Source organism: Taurulus bubalis, assembly GCF_910589615.1.
Source record: "Taurulus bubalis genome assembly, chromosome: 14".
In the NCBI taxonomy this organism is placed as follows: domain Eukaryota; kingdom Metazoa; phylum Chordata; class Actinopteri; order Perciformes; family Cottidae; genus Taurulus; species Taurulus bubalis.
In genome coordinates, this window is record NC_136602.1 from 11,939,740 (window position 1) to 11,961,933 (window position 22,194).

General features: G+C 39.5%; 3 protein-coding genes across 4 annotated transcripts; 1 reads left to right on the forward strand and 2 right to left on the reverse strand.

Annotated features, from left to right (window-relative positions):
• Positions 1-3,194: 3,194 nt before the first annotated feature.
• Positions 3,195-6,876, reverse strand: rps24 (ribosomal protein S24). 2 transcript variants are annotated; one of them, XM_079230194.1, is made up of 6 exons: positions 6,809-6,876; positions 5,993-6,058; positions 5,694-5,903; positions 4,788-4,901; positions 3,818-3,838; positions 3,195-3,244 (listed from the first exon to the last, which is right to left on the reverse strand). In XM_079230194.1, the coding sequence occupies exons 1-5, from the start codon at positions 6,809-6,811 to the stop codon at positions 3,833-3,835; spliced, it is 399 nt and encodes a 132-aa protein (XP_079086320.1). In that variant the 5' UTR covers positions 6,812-6,876; the 3' UTR covers positions 3,195-3,244; positions 3,818-3,832. The 2 variants fall into 2 exon arrangements, with proteins under 2 accessions (XP_079086320.1, XP_079086321.1); XM_079230195.1 differs by lacking the exon at positions 3,818-3,838.
• A 1,553-nt stretch (positions 6,877-8,429) lies between these two features.
• On the reverse strand, positions 8,430-13,864 carry eif4ebp2 (eukaryotic translation initiation factor 4E binding protein 2). The gene is made up of 3 exons (XM_079230135.1): positions 13,633-13,864; positions 11,067-11,246; positions 8,430-10,780 (listed from the first exon to the last, which is right to left on the reverse strand). Exons 1-3 carry the CDS (start codon positions 13,763-13,765, stop codon positions 10,749-10,751), a joined length of 345 nt encoding a protein of 114 aa, XP_079086261.1. The 5' UTR covers positions 13,766-13,864; the 3' UTR covers positions 8,430-10,748.
• Positions 13,865-16,899: 3,035 nt separating this feature from the next.
• ppa1b (inorganic pyrophosphatase 1b) lies at positions 16,900-20,755 on the forward strand. The gene is made up of 11 exons (XM_079230173.1): positions 16,900-16,989; positions 17,942-18,006; positions 18,447-18,500; positions 18,768-18,887; positions 19,047-19,133; positions 19,266-19,392; positions 19,484-19,611; positions 19,889-19,974; positions 20,103-20,178; positions 20,289-20,328; positions 20,434-20,755. Exons 1-11 carry the CDS (start codon positions 16,929-16,931, stop codon positions 20,463-20,465), a joined length of 876 nt encoding a protein of 291 aa, XP_079086299.1. The 5' UTR covers positions 16,900-16,928; the 3' UTR covers positions 20,466-20,755.
• The last annotated feature ends 1,439 nt before the right edge of the window (positions 20,756-22,194 follow it).

Here is a 22,194-nt window from a genome sequence, read left to right on the forward strand (position 1 = left end):
TAAAACTGTACCTGTTGGGAGGGCGTAAACATGCGTTGCTCACCATCTATCGTAAACCTGACTGCAAAAACACTTTTGTTGGACAAGCAGCCAGAGAAAACCACTTCCTGCCCTAAAGGAAATCAGAGGTGAATATAGTCCCTTATCTTGTTATGTTTGGCATGCGGGGGTCCCGGGACGCCCTCGGCACGGCCTACTGATGCTGAGACTGCAGCCAGCGCGCAGTGTGCCCGCTAACATACCAGCGTGCATCACACGCACTGCGCCTCAACACAATACATCATCGCCTGACCAATTACCTCTTATCTCCATCCTCAACCCTTTAGCTATCGCCCAGCACTTCACTAACCAATTTATTTATTTTCAGTTTATTTCTTCAGATACTCTCTCAACAAAATGCTGTTTATTTCATTAGCCTGCTACCAAAGGATGTCATCCTCCTTTCCTGTAACAACAGAAACCAAAGGGGAGGTGTAGATATCAGAGAAACAGTAGCAAGGAGACACTAAAAAAAACAGAAGAAGAAGAGAGAGACAAAGACAGAGAGGCAGAGACTCCTGGGACGGACCGACAGGGCTGTGAAGAGAGGAGCTTAATTTCCCAACACCATCTGCTATACCCTGGGTTGAAAGCTCCACTTATGTCAAACCTCCCACAACCAAACAGCAGCAGAACTCTGCAGAGCTGTGGGAGACCCCACTGTCTTTTCCTTGTCGGTCCCCTGCACCGGATTCCTCCTTCACACCTATGCAGCCCACACACTCTCATCCTCCAACAGTGGCACCAACATACACTTTAGCTGAGATAAATGAGTCTGCCTGCTATTATTTGGGTCAGAGAGGGTTTTAAGATTCTGTACCAGAAGAAATAAAGCATAATTACTTAGGCACCAACATGTTAGATGCCCTTGTGCTCTCCAGGAAAATGGATTTTCCTTTAATATATTCACCTTCATGCCAGGTCACTGTCCACTTAATCAATGGGGTCTTGATACAGTGACTCCCGTTTCTATTGTGTTGGGAGTCAAAATTATCTTGATAAACTGTCAGTGTTTAATCTTAGCCGGCTGGCATCGATTGAAGCAAAGTCCACAGGGAATGCTGGGTGTATATATAGGTCTTTCTGGGAAAGAAGGGTCCACAACTCAAAATGTGTCAATGGAAGTGCCTCCAAGCTACTGTTTCTCCCTTCTTTTCCTTGTAATGTGGGCACTGAGGACTCTGGTGGTGAAGTGTCTGGCCTACATTCAAGACTTAGTAGAGGCTTGAAAATATGTCAAATTGCAGGGAAGACAATTATACAGAGCGTAAGTGCAGTCTCAAATAATAATGCTTGAGGAGGGTGTTACCTTTAAGAAAGTGATGGTCAGAAATCATAGCACTTTAATGCATGGCACATCCACAACATGACATCCATAAAAGAACGAGAGACAGTGTGTGTGTGTGTGTGTGTGTGTGTGTGTGTGTGTGTGTGTGTGTGTGTGTGTGTGTGTGTGTGTGTGTGTGTGTGTGTTGGGGGGTTACCCTGAGGACAACCATTCCCTGGCATTTTAATCACTTCTTTTACACGCTCTCTCAGGGTATTTCTATGCAAATTATCTGAAAAGGTCACGATGCAAAGAGGGATATCTATTATGTTCCAAACAGTGTTTATAAACAGAAAATGGTAAACGTCCACACATAATAGCTTATCTGTGCATTAGTCATAAGGGGTTTTGCCTCTAGGACGAATTACTGATTAATATTTTATCAAACAGGTAAATACTTTTAGTAACTGCTTCAGTGTATCCAACTAGTTATGCATCTTCATCAGTAAAGGGAGTCCTCGTGTGGCCATTTGGGTTACTACAGCTACATCTTTAAACCCATTTAAAACATCACTGTAATACTAATACGTTCAGAATACATTTTACTGGTCATGACGGGAATACGGCTACCAATAAGAAAATCAAACCTTAAAATTAAATTAAAAGTTAAGTACAAAATAGAGAAATATCCCAAAGACGTAAAAAGAAATACAAAGAGGCACAAATAACTTACAAGCACTTTATGAACCCAGTAAGGAATTTCTATTTTAAATCCCAGTTAAAATGCCTATAAATAAATGTCTGAGAAGAAGATCAGTTGTTTGGCTACTGTGAGGTAATGTCCCTGCAGGGCCACTAGATGTCACTATCACCCAGATTCAAGTATGTTCAAGTCAAATATGAAACCAGAAACAAAAGTACACAAATATCTTAGAAAGAATGCAACACACTGATGGCAAAGTCCTGTAAGTTGCTTGAGGATGGCAGCCTCCAAACAACTTGAGTCACAGAGTAGTGAAAGCTGTCTGTAATTCAGACGTTTACAGAGACACCCTGAAACCTGCAAACTTGTTTTATAGCTGAGGGCCTTAACCCTTGTGTGGTGTTCATATTTTTGTTATTCAGCCAGTGTTCGTGTGTCTGATGGACCCCCTGCATTTTTTTTTTTTTTTTTAAATTCAACACGATCACACAATTGTATGTTAAAATTCACATTCTCCCGTAGTGTACTCATGCGTACCACATTCTGGCCTCTTTGGCACGTAGGATACACAAACTTGGAAGAGTTGACTGGCCTGTTCTGTGTAGTCAGCACTGGTGGTGGAGCTCAGACTGGTTTTACCGTATCGTTCCCACCTCGGTCAGCTTCCTCTTTAGGAGCTCCTGTTCCAGCTTTTGAGGTAAAATTGTTGCATGTGATGTTGTGTTCACTAAGTCATGTTCAGGACAACTCTCATTCCTTGATTCTTCTGAGGGGCTCCTCCATCAGGTGCCTGTGTCAACGTCTAAGTTCCAACTATATGAGGAAGTGGCATCACAGGCAGCCAGATCTTTATTCAAGGTTGCAACATTGTCGATGTGATTTCATCGACAATGTTGCAACCTTCTTGAATAAAGATCCGACACTCGTCTGCTCTCACGTTCCCGCACATTTTAGCCTCTTCTCTTGTCTTGCTCATACTCCAATGACGCACTTCAATGTCACACGTTTTTGACATTCATATGTATTCACTTGCTGGCTGATGACAGGGTGGTTCTGGTCTTCATATTGGAACTAGTTGAGGTCAGAACATAGAACCTTGAGGTCAGAGCATAGATATCAAAATGTATGTTCAAATGAATAAGCCCAAGGATAGAGATTTTTTTTCCAAAGTTTATTTGATGACAATATACAAGAACATCTTGAGCACGGAGACCCTCCCTGGTTGTCCGGGCTCACTGTGGGGACAGAACAGCAAAATTAATACAGGGAAAATAAAATTTCTCCAACAACAAATCAACTTCCTTGACAATGTGAGTAACACAAAGTTAAAGAGCGCAAACCGAGCCAACAAATGTTACTTATTTATAATGGCAAGGCAAATTGTTTTAACTCCAACATCATAGTTTGAAGCCTTGTTGAACATTATGACTGAAGTTAGAATTCACACATTGGCAGGCTTTTAGTTCAACTGACCCACACTCCACACACTGAAAAACTAAGGTACACATGCTACACCCTGCCTCTAATAACTAGAGATCTGAAGCATTATCAAAGTGCTTGTGTCTGTTTAAATGTAAGGCAGAGTGTGCAAAGCCTAATGGGTATGCTATTCTAGTGGCACAAAGGACTGGGGGAAGAGGGAAAAACCTATTAGCAGGGAGTTTGAAACAACGTAAGAAGAAGGGGGCGGGGGGGCACTGACGGAGAGATGGCAGGGTAGGTACGGTACATCATGCATTGCACAGCTCAGGCCTTTCAGCTTTTGATGTGCAACACAACGGCACACCATGCTTGTTCAGCTTCTATACCTGCACACTGACACTTCACTTCTGCAAAAGAAATCCATGGGAAGCAAAATCAAGAGCAAAAGATGAAAGAAAATAATGTTAACATGTTGAAAATAAAAACATGGAATAGAAAAGATCTCTGAATGGATTTGTCACAGCTGTACTCAACAAGTCAGATAGAACCAAGCCAATTAAAACTATGGTAGCCAGTTTGTGCTGGCGCTATTACAGATGCAGCTGTGTTGTAAAATTCAGAGACCTTTTCTAGGTGACTTTAGGCAAGAGACGTGTAACATAGAGGGCACAAGAGTATGTTGGGTTTTATCGAAACAAAAAGTACACCAGGGGTTTCTACAGACACCATGTTTTAAGTAATTTCCCCTTTTGGCTGTGGGGTCGTTAGCTTTCCAAAACACGGTCTAGAATACCATTAGTTTTCAGGTCAAGCTATTAATTATTAGTATTAAGAGAAGGATAAGCCAGGTAATTATTCACTAGTGGGTCTAATAATTGTATATCTGATGCATCATGTACATCCAGGGGAAAAGCATTAAGGGTTCATCTCTCAGATGGGTAGGTGAGGGTGTAAAGGGAGAATACTGCTGGTATTTATCACTAACGGATTGTCTGCATACTAAAATTGGTCTATTTATGCACCACTGTTACCTTCTACAGATCCCAAAGAAGATTTGACACGATTGGCAAGATGGAAAAGGAAATGTAAACAGCAAAGGTTGTGAAAAAGAAATGGCAGAAAAAGGTAAGAATAGTTGCAATGAAAGTATAAAAAAAGTGCCCTGAAAATAATTATGGCTTTTGCTTCTTTGTTTCCATTAAGAAAGACATTAAATAAAGTATATTTCCTGATGGCATACTATCACAGGAACACTGTCTTGTTAACAAGCCAGGGCGAGCCAATAGGAGACTACACGCGTTTAGTTACTGTTCATTTTTACTGTTCATTTGTAAGAAAGTAAAACAATCACTATACCTTTTTGCCAGCAGCGCCCACACTGGCCTTCTTGGTGCCTCGTACTTTCTTCATTCTGTTCTTGCGTTCCTTGCGCTGTTTCCTTGAGGTCTTCTTTTTCTCATAGAGACCATGCTGAGGAACACAAATTAACAAGTGTTTAATTTCACATGATATTTTAGTAATTATAACCTACTGATGCTAAGGATACCGTCACAATGATCACATTACTGAAGAAAAAACTAAAACTTGTCATCATACATGCATGAAATTTGACCTCTGCATTTAACCAATCCTACATTTTTTGGAGCAGTTGACTGATATAGGTTGAGCTCAGGGACTTGCAGGGGGCCCAGGGATCGCACCACTACCATCTTGGTTAAAAGCCCACCGAGCCACAGCCGCACTCAGTATTGCCAACCCATAAGATTATACTGGTGGCATACATCAGATGTCTGCATTGGCTGATTAGCTTTTAATAAAATAAAAACTCAAATTGTGCACACCAAAAAAGATGACCTGCATTCAAAACGAATAGGCCACACTATCCACCATCGATGTTTGATATTAATTGTGGATAAGCAACATAAGATAAGATTATCCTTCATTAATCCTGCAGTGGGGAAATTGCAGGTATATCATGTATATCTATTCATACCATCAGGAGCTGATCTGCAAACTATTCAACATGATGTACATGAAAAATGCATCTAGTCAGTGGCCGACAGCTCTGAGGGGAGTTAAGAGTCTCTGTATAAAAGAAAAGGCTGTCCGGTAAAACAATATTTGCCATGAAACTGCCTTTGAGGGGCAGAACAATTCAGCTGCTTGTGTAAGAAAAGTTAAAACGGCTATGCCTTCTGCAGTCATACACCAGTGATTAAATCTATCAAATAATTCACACAGACACAAAGGGACAAGACTCACTCTGGCCAGTCTGTGTTTTGGCTCGTTCTTCTTTGCGTAGTCTAGAGAGTCGTACACCATCGCAAAGCCTGTTGTCTTGCCGCCACCAAACTGAGTCCTGAAGCCGAATACGAACACGACATCAGGGGTGGTCTTGTACATCTTGGCGAGTTTCTCCCTGATTTCAGTCTTGGGGACCGTTGCCTTGCCGGGATGCAAGACATCGACGACCTACAGAGAGGACAGGCAGTGAATACATGACCGTGTCACAGAAAACATGTCTCTTGGTGGCATCAACACAATTAACATTGAACACTTACCATTTGCTTCCTTTGAAGCAGCCGGTTCGTCATGAACTTGCGGGTCCTGACTGTCACTGTGTCATTCTGAAGGAGGGAGAAAGGAGAAGATGAAGCACACTAATGGACAATATTTCAACCAAAAGTTAATTTCCAGCCTGAAACTACTGATATTAACACACCAAAAAAAATAAACCAGGCCGAGCATTAAACTGCAGCTTCCCTCACCCGGCATCAAGCAGTACATGCTGGCACGTTATATTCTAGCTTCTCACGTTGACTAACTGGCTAATATAGCTTGCTAACCAGGACACGTATACGTTTCCACGGCCTCAATGCAGCCCGAAATATAAACACAACCAGTTGATATAGCTGAGCAATATTACAGCTGTTTAATTTCCCTGTTCGTGTAACATGAGGGCCCAGCCATGGCTAACAGTGGAGAGTATGCTAACGTTAGTGGCTGGGAGCTCGGACTTCACGTCCCTTTATTGACAACTAATACAAGTCTAAATACTTCGCTGCGTCCTTTGAGCATCCGTGTAGTTTAACGAGACTTCACGGGGAATATACGGTAATGAAAACACGTGGAGGAAAGTATATAAACCACCCCAACGGAGGTAAATAGTGTGTGTAGCGTCCTGACAAGCATACACTGGGTTAGCATTTTGATGGTGTCGCTGAATTTCCTCTCAGCTCGCGTCAAACCTCGTCAATATCGAGACTAAACGACAGCGCGACCTTAAACCATCACGTATAGGGAATGAATTGTGTTTATATGAACGGATGGCCTCGATGATCATCGGATTTTACTTTATATTTTACCACCAGACTCACCATCTTGACGCCGGGCTCGCTCAGGGACGTAGAAAAGGAGGAAGGACCAGCAGGCGACCGGATTAATGCCTGCACGAAATTGAGTGGGCACGTACTTGTTTTGCCTGATGTAAAAACGTAAACATAATCTAAGAACTCGGCGGAGTTGTTTTTTGTTTTTCTCTAAGCAAACGTAATATAGAGTTAGGACATTATATTGTATTTATAATGCATTACAAATAATTAACCCATAGCATTTGCGTATTTAGGCAAAGTCTGATGTTTATTTCCGCCACCAAAATATTACTTTTTATTTCTGCGTTCATGCTGACAGATCAATAGAAAACATGAAATTTGTAAGAACACACACTAGGCCGTTTAGTTAGACACATTGTAAAACTGTAAAAGTGAAAGAATAAACTGACATTTAGCAAATCGTCACCTGCAGTTCCTCTTTAGTCCACTGGACGTCAGTAATGCGCGTCTGAGTATTGAAGTTGATGCCATTCAGCGTTAGCAAGATGTCAATAACGACAGTATTCATTATTAAGGTATCTACGTTGTAGTTGTGAAAAGGTACAACATAATTGTGTCTTGGGCGTGTAACTACTGTCTAGATGCACCTGTGTACAGCCCTAGCACCACTTTTGTTGTTTAGTTAGGCACTGTATGCGTTTATGTCATTGTATATACTTATATACACTTCATATACACTGCATATACATTTTTTGCACTTTCTTTTTTTTTATTTCCTTAAATGAATAGCTCTGCTGTTTTGTTGTATATATTGAGTATTTTTCATACCTGATATTTGTGTGTCTTCTATGTAACTTTGCTTGCTGCTGCCACAAACAAATTTCCCCTTGGGGATGAATAAAGTATACATCTATCTATCCATCCATCCATCTTATAGTGGCCCAGGGCCAGGGTTTGATGTTGGACCGCCACTGACTGCCACCTCCACCCCTGTGAATGTACCCTGTTGCCTTTATGTTTCCATGGAGTACAGTACATTGGCCATAGCAGAATATGCATGGCAGCGTAATAATTTGCACGGACACCCAGAAACTACCAGAAGTGCTGTACTCCATTAACACCAGCTAGCACCGTTTTCCACATCACAGTTTGTGTTCATTTGCTTAAATACATTTTTATTTTGGAATATGCACCATCTGAACACAATATGAGTAAGTAGGGCTTTAAGGTCAAGTTTCAGGTCTGAAAAAAAAACGTTAAACTAAATGTTGGCATAGGGTCGCCCCTATGAGACTACGGTGGTGTAAATGAATTCTCATCAAATTACCAAAACCAGTTTAGACGCAGTGATCCTGGGATGTTTCAAAGAAATATCTAACTCGGATCGTTGTAGACTGTTTGACCCACTGAAGCATTGTTCTAATAAATGTGCTCGTCTTACTCGTCAGTTGTGTAGCATCTTAACAACTTAAATATGCTTTAACTTGCACCTTTCTATACAACGTGAACAGCTTGAACGCTCTTCTTTCTGACGAATACATTGAAAGAACATCACATGTAGTTCCCTACCCTCCATACAGTTAGTTGTCTAAATAAAGTAAAAATAGAAAAAGGAATCGGTGCAATGTGTGTAAAGAGATTTTATTTTTAGTTTGGTAATGAGTACTTGTGATTTGACATTTCAGATGTGGAAAGAGGGCTCCGCTATGTTGCACAGCATGAAACAGTGTTCCTGAGACAACAAATTGAGAGATATTATGGTGAAATTATACAGAAGAGATTCCTAATCCTCATTGACACAGGAAGCATATTGGCCCTTTCTTACTCGCAATAATAAGTGATTCCATCCATGTTTTTGTCACATCAAAAATAGCAAAAGAAACATACCAAACAGATAATTAAAAACACAACATCTGATTTTCTTTGTTACGGAACTTTATTGATCTTGCAGCAACAGAGTCCACTGGCATTGGAGTTTCATTTAAAAGAAAATTACTTAAAATAAGAGCAGAAAGTTACAGTAAGTTTTGTTTCAAATCCCCTTCAACACAATGTTAAGCCCTCATTGTCAAACCAAACTGATTTGAAATGAATCTGCAATTTGAATTATCATGTTATACAAAGTTTTACCGCCAAAAATGTTCAACGCAAATTGGGTTTAAGCGACCCCTGAATGTATTTGTCACCAAACATGGCCAAAATAAATTACAAAGCCAAAAAGAAAACCTTTGATAGACATCATTTCAGCCATTCAGTGGTTCCGCTCACACAGAGAGACAACGGTGTGTTGTGAATTCATTTTGAGTAAAATGGAAACTTCCTGGTGATGTATTTTCCAAGTAAAGAACTATTACTTGGACACAGTACAAATAACAGACATGACTATGATTGTGATGTAACACAAACAAACAAATTCAATATTTTTGGACTAAGTGAGCATATGGCAGTTTTTAAACTATCTGAACTTCAGAATCGCAAAATTAAATTTGTGCTGCTTGGGGAAGGAACCATTATAATAATAAAAATAAAAAACTTACTTGTTTTGCCAAATTGCCAAGAACAATGTTACCTGTTCAATGTTACAGTGAAAAAATAAACATCTGTTGGAAAGTACAAATTGGTGACTAGGAACCTAATTTGGGTTACTGCATTTGATGTAAAGTAAGGCATGGACAGACATGACACGTGGACAGAATAAGGTTTTGTCCGATGGGTTAAGGACACTAGGGACAGATCGGTACCGTATATGATCAAGCCTGGTGAAAACAATGTCTACTGGTTCTTTGACACTTCATCCAAAAGGCTCGACAGTGCTGATACCCAAACAAATACCCTCAATACTAAAAAACTAAAATGCATTTAAATGCATGTAAGACATCTGGATTTTTTTCAAGTTTAAAAAAAATCTTGTTTTTCATCCAAAAAGTGCCATTGTGATATTAACCATTTCCACATTAATCGAAATATTTATCTGGTCTGGATATTCAAAAACACCTGACAGATGTTGCAGAGTAAAAACTAATTTCTTAGAATTATCAAATTGTGAACAGAGAGCTCCTGCCAACAAAACAAAGTTTCAGCAAAGCTGGAGAAAACGTGTGTTGACTTCTCTCAGCAGGAGAGGAATGTGTAAATAACAGTTTGAGCAAGGTCACATTAGTGATGAATCATTTCTGAAAGTCTTTTCAAAATGAAAATCTTGTTTTTAAATTGCAGGTTGATTATAGGAAATACAATAATTTGATTATTACTAAACAATTAAATCACTGTCTAAAACCCCTTTTAAAAAAGTTTTGGAAACTCTGTTCACAGGCTCGTGTTAGTAATGGAAATGGAAGTCTTGGAATGGCATCTTCACCTTATTGCAAAATAAAAACAACAATAGCATCCCTTTGCATACCATCACTGGAAATTAAACAGACCAAACCATCAATTATAGATTGTGGAGTTTTTCAAGTACTTCCAAAAAACAAAAAGACAGAAAAATCCCGGAAAAAAGATGCTTTCAATGTCTTCAAAACAAAACCAAAGACTGTGATGAATATCAAAGCTTTCAACTGATTCTAAGGCCAGTACTAAAAATGACCACTTCCTCTCCCAATTAACTTGAAATCATGTGTTTTATAGTGTGCTCTGTTAAAGATCCGGACTCACAGAAAGCTGGAAGATGAGCACTGCAATCTGTTAATTGGACAAAGTGTCTGGGTACATAATATTCAGGCCGGCTCCCTCATTGTGTGGTTTGTACAGCGACTGGTAACCAGGGAAATGTATACAAATAAACATAGTTTCCAGAGTTGGCCCCACTGCACATGTATGTATGATACACTGAATCCCCATGAGTTACACACATAACATCCAGCAGCGAGACAGAGAGCGAAAGAAGATGGCTGCCATGAGGGCTCACAACATTGGTTTCTACAAGCCAAGCCACTGGCACATGGGATGCCAGGTCATTTGCTTTTGCTGGTGCGGTTCCAGTCGGTTAGATGTCCATTTCAAACTGAGCATCATCACCTTAAAAACAAAACAAAGACAACACGGTGTCAAGGCATGTCTGGAACAGGGCTGTGTTGTTTGATTACCATGGTGGTCGGCCTTTACTTTAGTTTAGTTTGACATAAAGTCAGGACTGAAATCTCTATGTTGATACAATTCTTGGCACCTTTAAGTAAAACAATCGCAGTACATCATCAGGTGTGTGTGTTTGTCACATTCTTGAGAAGAACAGGACTGGGGACTCTACCAACGGAACACTCCCTGTTACATAAGTCGGTCACTCGATCCATGTCGTAACTCTTACCGGTTGTGGGCTTGCCATCATGGTTGTTAATGTGGTTGTTGGCTTCATTCTTCTTGTTCTCTCTCAGGACATTTTGGCTGGTCACTCCAGGGATGACAGGCAGGTGAACTGGGGGAGTCTGGGCAATGGGAGAATTACGCCTGTCCAGGAGGAACTTACGATCATAGATAATCCGCGTTCCTGCAACAACACACACATAGAAGTTTCAGTTACTCATGCTCTGTTCGAGGAAGCATCTATCAAATGTGCTGTGGGTGGAAACGCTGGCCTTAATCCAGAAGGCCCGGATTAAAGCCATCTGGTCTAAAGCGTCGACCTTTCTTCCAAGTAGTCTTTAGTTAAACACCTCCCCTAGTTTCAGTCTTTTCTGAGGCAGATGCACAAATATACCCCCCAAAAAATATAAATACCCCCAAGAAGTAAATGTGAAAGATAAGAACATTGGCCCGCCAGTGTGGCTGCACTTGTTCTAAGTCAGTAACTCCCAATTTTATTTAACTGCATGTTACTTTTCCCACAAGGTACGAAAGGTAAACTCAAACTGTCAAACTGTCAGAGTTTATACACACAAAAGACAAACGGTTCTGACACTAAAAGCAAGATAGCCTTCTTCATGATTTGGATTTGACTGACAAGTTTGCTAATGGGTTTTTCTTTTCTGCCAAACATCCCTCCATCATGTACTGTACATGGTATTTGCTTTCTAAATAATGCCTTGTTGGCATCACAGCACGTTTGCTTATTTATCATTCCCACATTAACCAGATTCACTGACCTCTTTCACAAACAAAAAGAAAAACACAGGTGTAAAAAATAACGCTGGCTCAGTAACAGTAGTTATTGAAATGCAATATAGCAAATCATTTTGGTCAGTAACACCTGTGTTTGACTGGTGAAAATGTCTGCTGTGACCAAAGGCTGTTTAACTCCCGTTTCACTTCACACTCTCCTCTGGTTATGTCCCCCCTTCCCCCTCCTGCAATCGTCCATGAGCCAAGTTTGAAAAACACTGCTTTAGAAAAGACTCATAACAAAATAATAGTGTCAAACAAAATGTGTATTTGAATTGGATCTAAAATGAGTAGTTAGTTAATTATTTTCATAATCAATTATTATTTAACAGTTTGAGCAGTTTTTCCAAGTGAAAATGACACATATTATTTGTCTCTAGCTTCTCTTATGTGAACATTTGCTGGCTTTTCACGGTTTTGTAGGATTGTAAACTTAATATACTTTGAGGTTTGGACTGTTTTTTGGACAAAACAAGACAATGGAAGAAGTTACATTGAACTATAATGGACATCTTTTTACATGTTTTAAGCATACTATACAAAACCCATTGACAGAAATACTCTATAACATTGTTATACAGTGTCTGTGGTGCTATAAAGCATTTCAGCAGCACAGTGTTGACATATCACATGCTCATGATATATGTGGACGGTATCCCTGATTGATTGAATCATACGTGGAATATGACGAGGCTGACATATACATCATTTGCTTTAAGCTGTTGGTTATCACGCTCCTGTTTGCCATGGGTGTCAAACACCACATGTCCTCCTTATTCTTTAGTAAGTAGAAATGATAAAGTTGTGTTTGCTCTTTCGGAAAACCTGACAAGGTGCCCAAACATGTCATCTGGTATATAAGCATAACAAAGCTTTGAGTTGGTGAGGCAACGCCCTCTCTGATTATCAGGCATTAGTAAACCCTGTGTTAATATTTAATATAATATATCGCGTTAATAAACCCTATTGGTATTGATAAACGCAAAACTGCGAGCTGTTAAGCGGTTACACAAGCGTTAATGATCACTTTAGTTGCTTAGACTGATTATAGTATAGTAGATTATAATGTGTATTTGAGTTGGATCTGAAATGATTAGTCAGTTAATTTATTAACAGAAAATATATGGGAAAATATATGGGCAAATATGTTATTTAAATAATTAACAGTTTGAGCAGTTTTTCCAAGTGAAAATGCCACATTCTTTGGCTCCAGCTTCTTGTAAGTGAACATTTACTGGCTTTTCACAGGTTTGTAGGATTGTAAACGTAATATACTTTAGACTTTTGTTTGGACAAAACAAGACGCTGGAAGAAGTTACATTGAACTATAATGGACATTTTTTACTCATACTATACAAAACCCATTGACAGAAATACACATTTCCATACAGTGCCTGTGGAGCTATAAAGCATTTCAGCAGCACAGTGTTGACATATCACATGCTCATGATATTTGTGGACGTATCGCTACTTGATTTAAAGCACGTCCTTATCTACACTGCAGTGAATCATACGTGGAATATGACGAAGCTGACATATACTGTACATCACTCCTTCTTAACTGCATGATGCATTTTATACAGAATCTCTGCGCTGCAGACCAGCCAATCAGACAGCCGCGAGATGAGCACATGGGCGGGTCTTCACTTTGTTTTTGTTTTGATCATGATGACAAGGCAGCCTATAGGCCACAGTGACATAACAGAGTACAAACGCCACTTCATGACAATGCTCCTCCGATCTGCTTGTAAATAAAAGATACCGCATCGTCCTACCTCCGGGAGTGGTAGAGAATAAAGTGCCTCCAGGGGTGGTGCAATAGTCATGAGGTAGCTGCGTTGTGTCGTTGATCAACACCGTCCTGGTCGGGATAGCCCTGCACTCGCTAAACTGACGACTGGTCGACATTTTCAGCGCCGATACGGTGACAAATCCAGCAGCTAAACAGACAATTTGCGGACGGTGGAAACCCGGGCCGTTTCCCACTCTCTGGTCTCCCTAAAAGCGTTCCTGTCTTGTCCTGTCGTCCCAGCCGTCAGCACCTCCCTCAGCAAAGGCAGGAAGCACGACGAGCAGCGGGCGGATGTGAAGTCAGCTGTGAGGAGCATCAGCAGCCTACTTTGTATTCAGTGGGAAACACATGTCACATTTTTTTGTTTTTGTTTAGAATAAATGATGCATGCGTGTCTATGACCCGTCGGATTCAGAGTCCTCCCTACCTAAAAATATTCTGTTCATAAAACTTTCACAACATAAATAACTTGCCTCATCTTGAACCTGCATATTCTTCTCATCCTTTGTTTCACTCAAAAGTGTTTGCTCGCTCAAGTTCTGCAACGTTGTCGAACAAAAAGACTTAAAACAAGCAGACAACTTAGGCCCAACATTAGATCGCAACATTAGATTCAAGATTCAAGATATCTTTATTGTCATATGCACAGATAACAGACAGTTGTGATGATATATGTGGACGGTATCCCTGCTTGATTTATAGCATGTCCTTATCTGAAAGGGCCTTCTCTACACTGCATGAATCATACTTGGAATATGACTGATACATTATTTGCTTTAAGCTGTCGGTTATCACGCTCCTGTTTGCCATGGGTGGAATAAATAGCGGTGGAATAAATACTAAGTTATGTATCCTGGGTTACTTTCAGAACATATGAGGTACTTTTTGGACAACCTTCCATCTTTTCATCCTACTTTCTAGCCTACTTCTACTCCACAACATTTCTATTTTTATTTCACTACAATTATTGGAAATCTTCTCTCACAATGTTGGTTTGTCTGGTGTCCAGTCTTATTGTGAAGTCCCTGTCTTGTGTGTCCTCTGTGTTCCTGCATGTCCTCCCTTGTGATTGTCTGTGATTGTCTGTCTGCCCTGTTCCCTGTGCATTCCTTTCACCTGTGCTGCCCTCAGTGTTTCCACCTGTTCCTCGTTACCCTCCTCTTGTATTTAAACCCTGTTTGTCTTCTGCCCCCCTCGTAAACGGTCTCATCGTGAGTAGTCTTGTCCTTTGGAGTCCTGGGTTTGTTTTTGTACTTTCCACGTCCCGTTTTTGAAGCCTATCCTAAGTTTTGTTTATTAAATAAATTTACTATGAAACCGTTGCTCTGGCATTTGGGTCCTCTCCTTCCCCCCTCCGTGACATCTTCAGTTAGTTAGTTACTTACTAACATATGATATACAAGTAGCCTACATCTTAGCCAATTAATCAATTAGCCAAATAGACAGATAATGCACTGGCTAATTTCATATTGTTTGTGTGTTGCAAAAGATGCCAAACATTGCATGGTTCCAGCCTCTCAAATATGAGCATTTCCTTTTTTTGGTATCATCATTTTTGAAAAATTAAATATATTTTAAATAATCTTTTGAGGTTTAGACTGTTGGTTGGACAGAACAATTACTGTGAAGGTGTCACTTTGGGCTCAAGGTAATTGTGATTCTATATCTCACTATCTACATTAATTGTTCAAATCAAACCATCAGTCCAATAATGGAAACAATGATTAGCAGATTTGCCCATAATATAAACAAGTATTAGTTGCAGTCCTATACAGCATAATTAAAAATAATCTCCCTCAACAATAGTAAAATATTGCTTTTAAATGAATCTATACTCATTTAAAAGCAATATTTTACTATTGTTGAGGGGGATCATCTTCGGTGGGTTTTTTTTGGCAATGAGTTATTTACTTTTAATATACGAGTTCATTTTCCTGATTACATGCATATACTGTGATTACATGCATATACTGTCAATGCATGTTCGAGGCTGCATTCAAGTGCATCTCGTAATATGTCCACAGATAGAGGCAGAAAATAAGATGACTATATTAACAGTCAAATTATGAACTACTGAACACACACACACACACACACACACACACACACACACACACACACACACACACACACACACACACACACACACATTTAAGAAGATGGAAAGTGTCATTTTACAACAAGCATACATTTCATAGTATATTTAGATAATTTCTTATCCAAACGGAAACTACTTGAAAATAGTTTAAATCTAGTCTAAACTTAAATTCGATCAAGATTGCGTTCGGCACATTTCTCTGAACTTTCCATATTATATTTGCAAAGAATTTTGTCATTTGTGTAGAAAGACTAGCGGGATGCTTTACTTCCCGGTTTTCGTCAGCCCACTATTTCTCCCGACATGCACTTAGACTTTTCTGTACCCTATTATTATAAGTGTCTCTGATGGAGATGCACAACCTATAACTCAGTCATGTGAGATCACAACCTACGCAGCTGGTTTTAATTAAATAACTAAAAGCAAAAAACAAATTCTATTGACTCAGGGCATACATGTTTTAAATATTCAAGGTTTCAGAGTTTAGATATATTTTAACCCTCTGAACCCCCAAACCGGCCGGCGGGATTCAAAAGTCTTATTTAAACAATCGCTAAGACTACAGAGTTCATCATAATCTGTAAAATACAATATTTGGGTCAGATTTACATAATTTCCGACAGTCGTTGAACATATCATGTGGGGAAAACGCAGCCAAAACAAAGCCTAAATACAGCTTTCTTTTTCTTGAAAGTCGTTGGCTCTTCTTCTTCTGTCTCCTCATTGGGTCTTTTCACCTTTCCAAAGAAGCTCTCGAAAGAAGTTTTTTTTTCAAGTGTGTCAAGAGGCACACATTTCAAAATAAGACATCTTTCAGACCTTGATAATTATTCAAACATTTGTTTAATTCATTCTTTCTGTGCGGCCTGGTAACACATCGTGGCTGGGGCTGATTAAATGTCTTTGGTGCCTAAAAATAATCTTTATTTATTTAATACTTTTATAACCACGATAACAGATGACATCATGTGTCATAGTACAACTACACTGACATCGCTGTTCATCCATAGGTTTTGCCTTTCGTCTGTAAGTGCGATAATTCCGATAGCTCCCTGAAGGCATCTTATGCAAAGAGCGCATGCGCCGTGCCCTCTCTTTCAACGCTACCTACTATTACCGAGCGCAGACGTCTCATTCCGCCGCCATCCTCCATCCCAGAGCCAGCTAACCTGCACTCAAACATGAGCTTCACCGTGGAAGAGAGGGGAAACCTCCACTCCCTGAGCTACCGCTTATTCTTCAGTAAGTACACATGATAAAGTTGTGTCATTGTTTGCTACTTTGAGGTATTTTTCACAAACCCCACGGGCTAGCTGCAAACTCCCACGTGTCACTCATTCATTATTGTTGCTGTTATTTGTGTCATCCTGCCAGCGATAGTTTTGACATATGTTCGTACGCAAATCTCCACTTGTTTTAATAATCGTCAATGCTCGTTTTGAGCCCTTTTAAGTTGCGCTTACCATTTTAAAATAGTGAGATAGTAAGATAGTAGGTTTCTGACAACGTCACTGTAAATCTAGGTACTCGTCGAGTTTGCTCTACCATTCTTGTCCTGGACTTTGGAGAAGGAAGTTTGCTCTTTCGGAAAATCTGACAAGGTGCTCAAACACGTCATCTGGTATAAAAGCATAAAACGAAATTTGAGTTGGTGACACAACGCCCTCTCTGATTATCAGGCGTTAATAAACCCCGCGTTAATATGTAATATAATATATCGCGCTAATACACCCCATTGGTATTGATAAACGCAAGACTGCGAGCTCTTAAGCGGTTACACGAACCTTAATGATGACTTTAGTTGTTTAGACAGTTTAGCCCTGTTTACCATTTTCATCATTTCTTGTAGCTCCCCTCGTAGTTTGTAGCCATAATTTAATTCAAGCCTCGTCTGTACTACTAGGTGCACTGCCCTAGATGTGTCATGTAACCATGCATTGAGAGAGGTCATGCTATAAAGACTAAAATGCATTACCTGTAATCCGTGTTTTATTTATTTAGCAACTCAATGGCACACCTTCAGATATAATTGAAAGTATGCACCAATGAAAACCTGTGCACTCCTTTGGCAAATCCACCATGCACAATGATCCGATCTGCTCTGCTCTAGCACACTGGGTTGTTGATAAGCGACCGATAAGAGCCGTCTGTATCTGTCTGCCATGTTCATACAGTGTTTTCATCTGTTTTACAGAGAATGCTGATGGAAAGTATGTTTCACCGTTCCATGACATACCAATGTACGCTGATGAGAGTCAGGTACGGTAGCATCTGTCACCTTTACCCCAGTAAAAATAAATAACTAAATATATATATTTATAGATGTATTTTGTGTACCCTTTAAATATACCCACTGTTTAGCATGTGACTTAAAAAATGCTGCCATTAATATGTAGTTTTTAAAAAACTAAAACTGTTGCAGACACTGAACTGTTAATCAGAAGTAAGGTCATAGTCTATTTGTAAAGGCAATGACCTTTACTCTACAGTGCTATGCCAATACTTATTGTGATTGCAGTGAATTAAGTATTATCTTATCTTTATGAAACAATTATCCTCTTAATGTTTGGACCTAAGCAATTTAAGTAAAAGCCAGAATGTTGCACATTATACAAGCATGTGTTGTGTCATCTTCAGTTGTGTCCGGTACCATTTCAGAGCAATTAGAGATTGTTATGACAGATTATTGTCTCTTACAGAACATCTTCCACGTGGTTGTCGAAGTACCAAGGTGGACAAATGCAAAAATGGAGGTATGAGTTTCAGATAATCTGCCACCATCAACTTTTAGATCAGATCAGATTTGAATAGCTTTGACTTTAGTTTGATCACAATGTCTTGAACAGTTTATCAACCGTTTTTAAATGTTTTCATTAACTAAAAGGGTAATCCGTCATCTGAAAGTTCAACAAGATTAAAAATTGTGATTAACAGTGAATAATTGTGATGAAATAATACTTCTTCTTTTTTTAGCACAAATCAGTTCTTTAAAATTAACAGCAATACATTTTTATTTTCAGATCGCTACAAAAGACCCTTTGAACCCAGTAAAGCAAGATGTGAAGAAGGGAAAGGTGCGATATGTTGCCAATGTTTTCCCACACAAGGGCTACATATGGAACTATGGAGCCATTCCTCAGGTTAGTTTTGAGTTTTTCCAATTTGAATGTGTCCTCCCTAAAAACTGTGATGGCTTTAGGTCGTTCTTGAAGCGTTTAAGATGTACAACAGCAAATGTAATATGTATAAATGTAATTGTACTTGATTCTGTTGGCATTCTTTGTTCTGGGGCGCTTCAGACATGGGAAGATCCCGCCCACAAAGATGAGCACACCGGCTTCTGCGGTGACAACGACCCTATTGATGTCTGCGAGATCGGCACTAAGGTATGTCCTCGTTCATTAAGTAAGTGTGATTATCGACTTCATTGTTTGCTGTGTACATTCATTTTATTGGAAAAAAGTTAATACTGCTGATGTCAACAGAAAATTAACTGCAAAGTCAAACGTCCTCTCTAGGTGTGTTCCCGTGGGGAGGTAATCAAAGTAAAGGTGCTCGGCATCCTGGCCATGGTCGATGAGGGCGAGACTGATTGGAAAGTGATTGTAATCAACGTAGAGGACCCTGAAGCCAACGACATCAACAGTAAGAACCCTAATTATTTCCCTTTTAAAGTTTCTTGGCAGTCCTTCATCAGTCCGACTGAACCTATTATGTTGTCCTCATGAACGTTCAGATATCAGCGATGTGCGGCGCCTGAAACCTGGTTACCTGGAGTCCACGGTCGACTGGTTCAAGATGTACAAAGTACCAGATGGGAAGCCAGAGAACGAGTTTGCTTTCAACGGGGAGTTCAAAGACAAGGTCTGCACCCTAGCACTTCTTATTTAACCTTCCTTTTTACAGTGTCAAATAGTTTTGGATTCATCTTGAGCACTTTGCCAGAAATGCTTTGCTGCCTTTTCAAACCATTATCTCTGCTGTGATCAAACATACTTTAAATGAACAGTGCATGCCCTTTTCAAACATGTGGAAACTTCACTTGAACTACTTTAAATAAATTATTAACAGACTGTTCTTGCATGAACGTTATAAAAAACAACGTACTTTCAACTAAGCACTGTTTTTGTTTTTGTTTTAGGACTTTGCCATTGGAATAATCAAGAGCACTCACAAATTCTGGAAAGATCTCATTTCCCAGAAGACCAACGCTGGTGAACTGAACTGGTGAACACTGTTCTTACTACTTTGACCACGGCTAAAATTACAGCTGCTTTTTAAGACACATGTTAACTGAAAGGTATTCAATTATAGCTTCTAAACTATGAATGAATGTGTCTTATCATGCAATGCAGCAAAAACACATGTGTCTCGCCCAGTGACAGCCCTAACCACTGTTCAGTGGATGAGGCTAAAGCTATTGTTGGTGCAGTAAGTACGATTTTAGTTCTTCCTTTTTTTTCTTCTTCTTCAAAATGACAACACCTGTCAATACCAGGTCTTATTCCTCAATCATAACTGATGTTTCACTCTATTTTTAGACGAGCCCTTCTGGAAAAGAAGAACCCATCCCCTCCTCAGGTAGCTTTAAAAAAAAAATTATATATATATATTCCTGTCAATATCATAATTGTATTTCTGCTGAACATGAGTGAACTGATGTGAGATTGATGCTTTCATTTGCAGTGGATAAATGGTTCTACTATGAGAGGAAGTAAACCAGCAGCGGTCTTACCGATGGGAACCAATGGGATGACTGGATGGGATCTGGATGGTTGGGTGTGGGTTGGCTGTTTCCCTGTAGATGGAGAGATACTGGTTAGATTCTGTGGAGAGAAAAAAAGTAAAAAAATACTTGTCTTGACCAATTCTTTTGTTCTTATTTAACAAAGATCTCTTTTGAGATGTGCTGTCATAAACAAATTACAAGTCCTACTCTTGTAGATACTTGTGCCATCAAGTACAATACCCTGAACTGCTTAAATAAAGCTTATCCGGTTAAATTATCATCAAAGTGTGATTTCTTTTTTGGCAAAACACTTTCTGCAACATAATTTCTTCTAAACTAGGAGACAAGCACTAGTTTCTCTGTTGCTGTTATTACCACAAGTTTAATGAGCTGAGCTGATAGTGAGATAATGTTTAGTAAATAAAGTTGAACTTTGATTTCTCTTTTTGTTATAAGGCTGCCACCTAGTGTTCAGGACCTACATTACTTATATTTGTTCTGCATTTATTTACGGTATACTTAATGTTTTCTCACATTACTCTTTATGATGTAAGTATGTTACAGTAAGTAATTCCTCCGTCTTAATTTGTTTGTGATAAACCTTTACTATCAGGCTCATGCTCTTCCTTTTATTTACATGAACCAATTAGGTATAGTAGCTAAATGAATTCCAGATTTGTATTAGTAGTATTCTGTGCTTGTGAATCCAATCTACTCAACAGGATCACAACATTTACAAAGAAATTAATCTTTGGGTCCTCACAATCAAAATACATCTTTGACAGAACTTTAAATTGTGCTTGAGTACTTCATTTTTTACTTGTGACCAAAACATTGTAGATACAATTACGTATACTATATTCCCACAATTATTAGCAGTAAAATTCCTATTGTAAATGACATTAGTGCGAGTCTATGTTTTTTTTTTTAAAGAAAAGCCTCCTCCCGCCCTCTTAATGTACCGTCATAGTGACGTACTTCCGGCTGGCTGTCAAACCCGTAGGCTACATGACAGTCGACGGGACAGGTTGGACCAAAAAACTGACGGGCATTTAATAAATTCGACAGACGAAGGTAATACCCCCCAATGCATATATCAAGTTCACGTTGTTTCAGTCTCCACATTTTGTGTTCAGTGTAGTTTTGCGCGTGTTGAGCCACTTTCCTGACATGATACAGCTCTAGTTTGGCGAGTCATTCCAGATCTCTTCGCGCGCATGTTGTTTACTAAATGTTTGATTGTTTACTGTAGGATCGCTGGTGTCGTTGCGAATAGCCTCGGTACTGTGGCAGTAATGTGGCAGTAATCGTGAAATCGCGGAAACAAACATGTACGAGGAACACAGTCATGACTTGTGTGGCCTGTTTTATATTGTAATACGTGTTTATTGGTTTTGGTATATAATCTGAGATTTGCATGAAAAGCTGTTCAGTTTCTGACATGAATACCAACATTATAGAGGGTTCACTTAAGTACTGTTGAGTTACAGTATTTCTACCTTGGATTCAAGTGTCCTACTTTATAAATAGAGTTTTGGTGTTTACAACTGAAACACTGTATGATAAGTAATCAACAGTTTGGTATTTTCCCAAAGCTTTGGTCACTGAAGGAATCACTATTCATTGCAACAAGCACATCAAGTCTCATATAGAGTGACAGGTGTGTGTGAGAGAGAGTGAGAGGGTGAGAGAGGGAAGCAGGGGGTGAATGCCGAGAT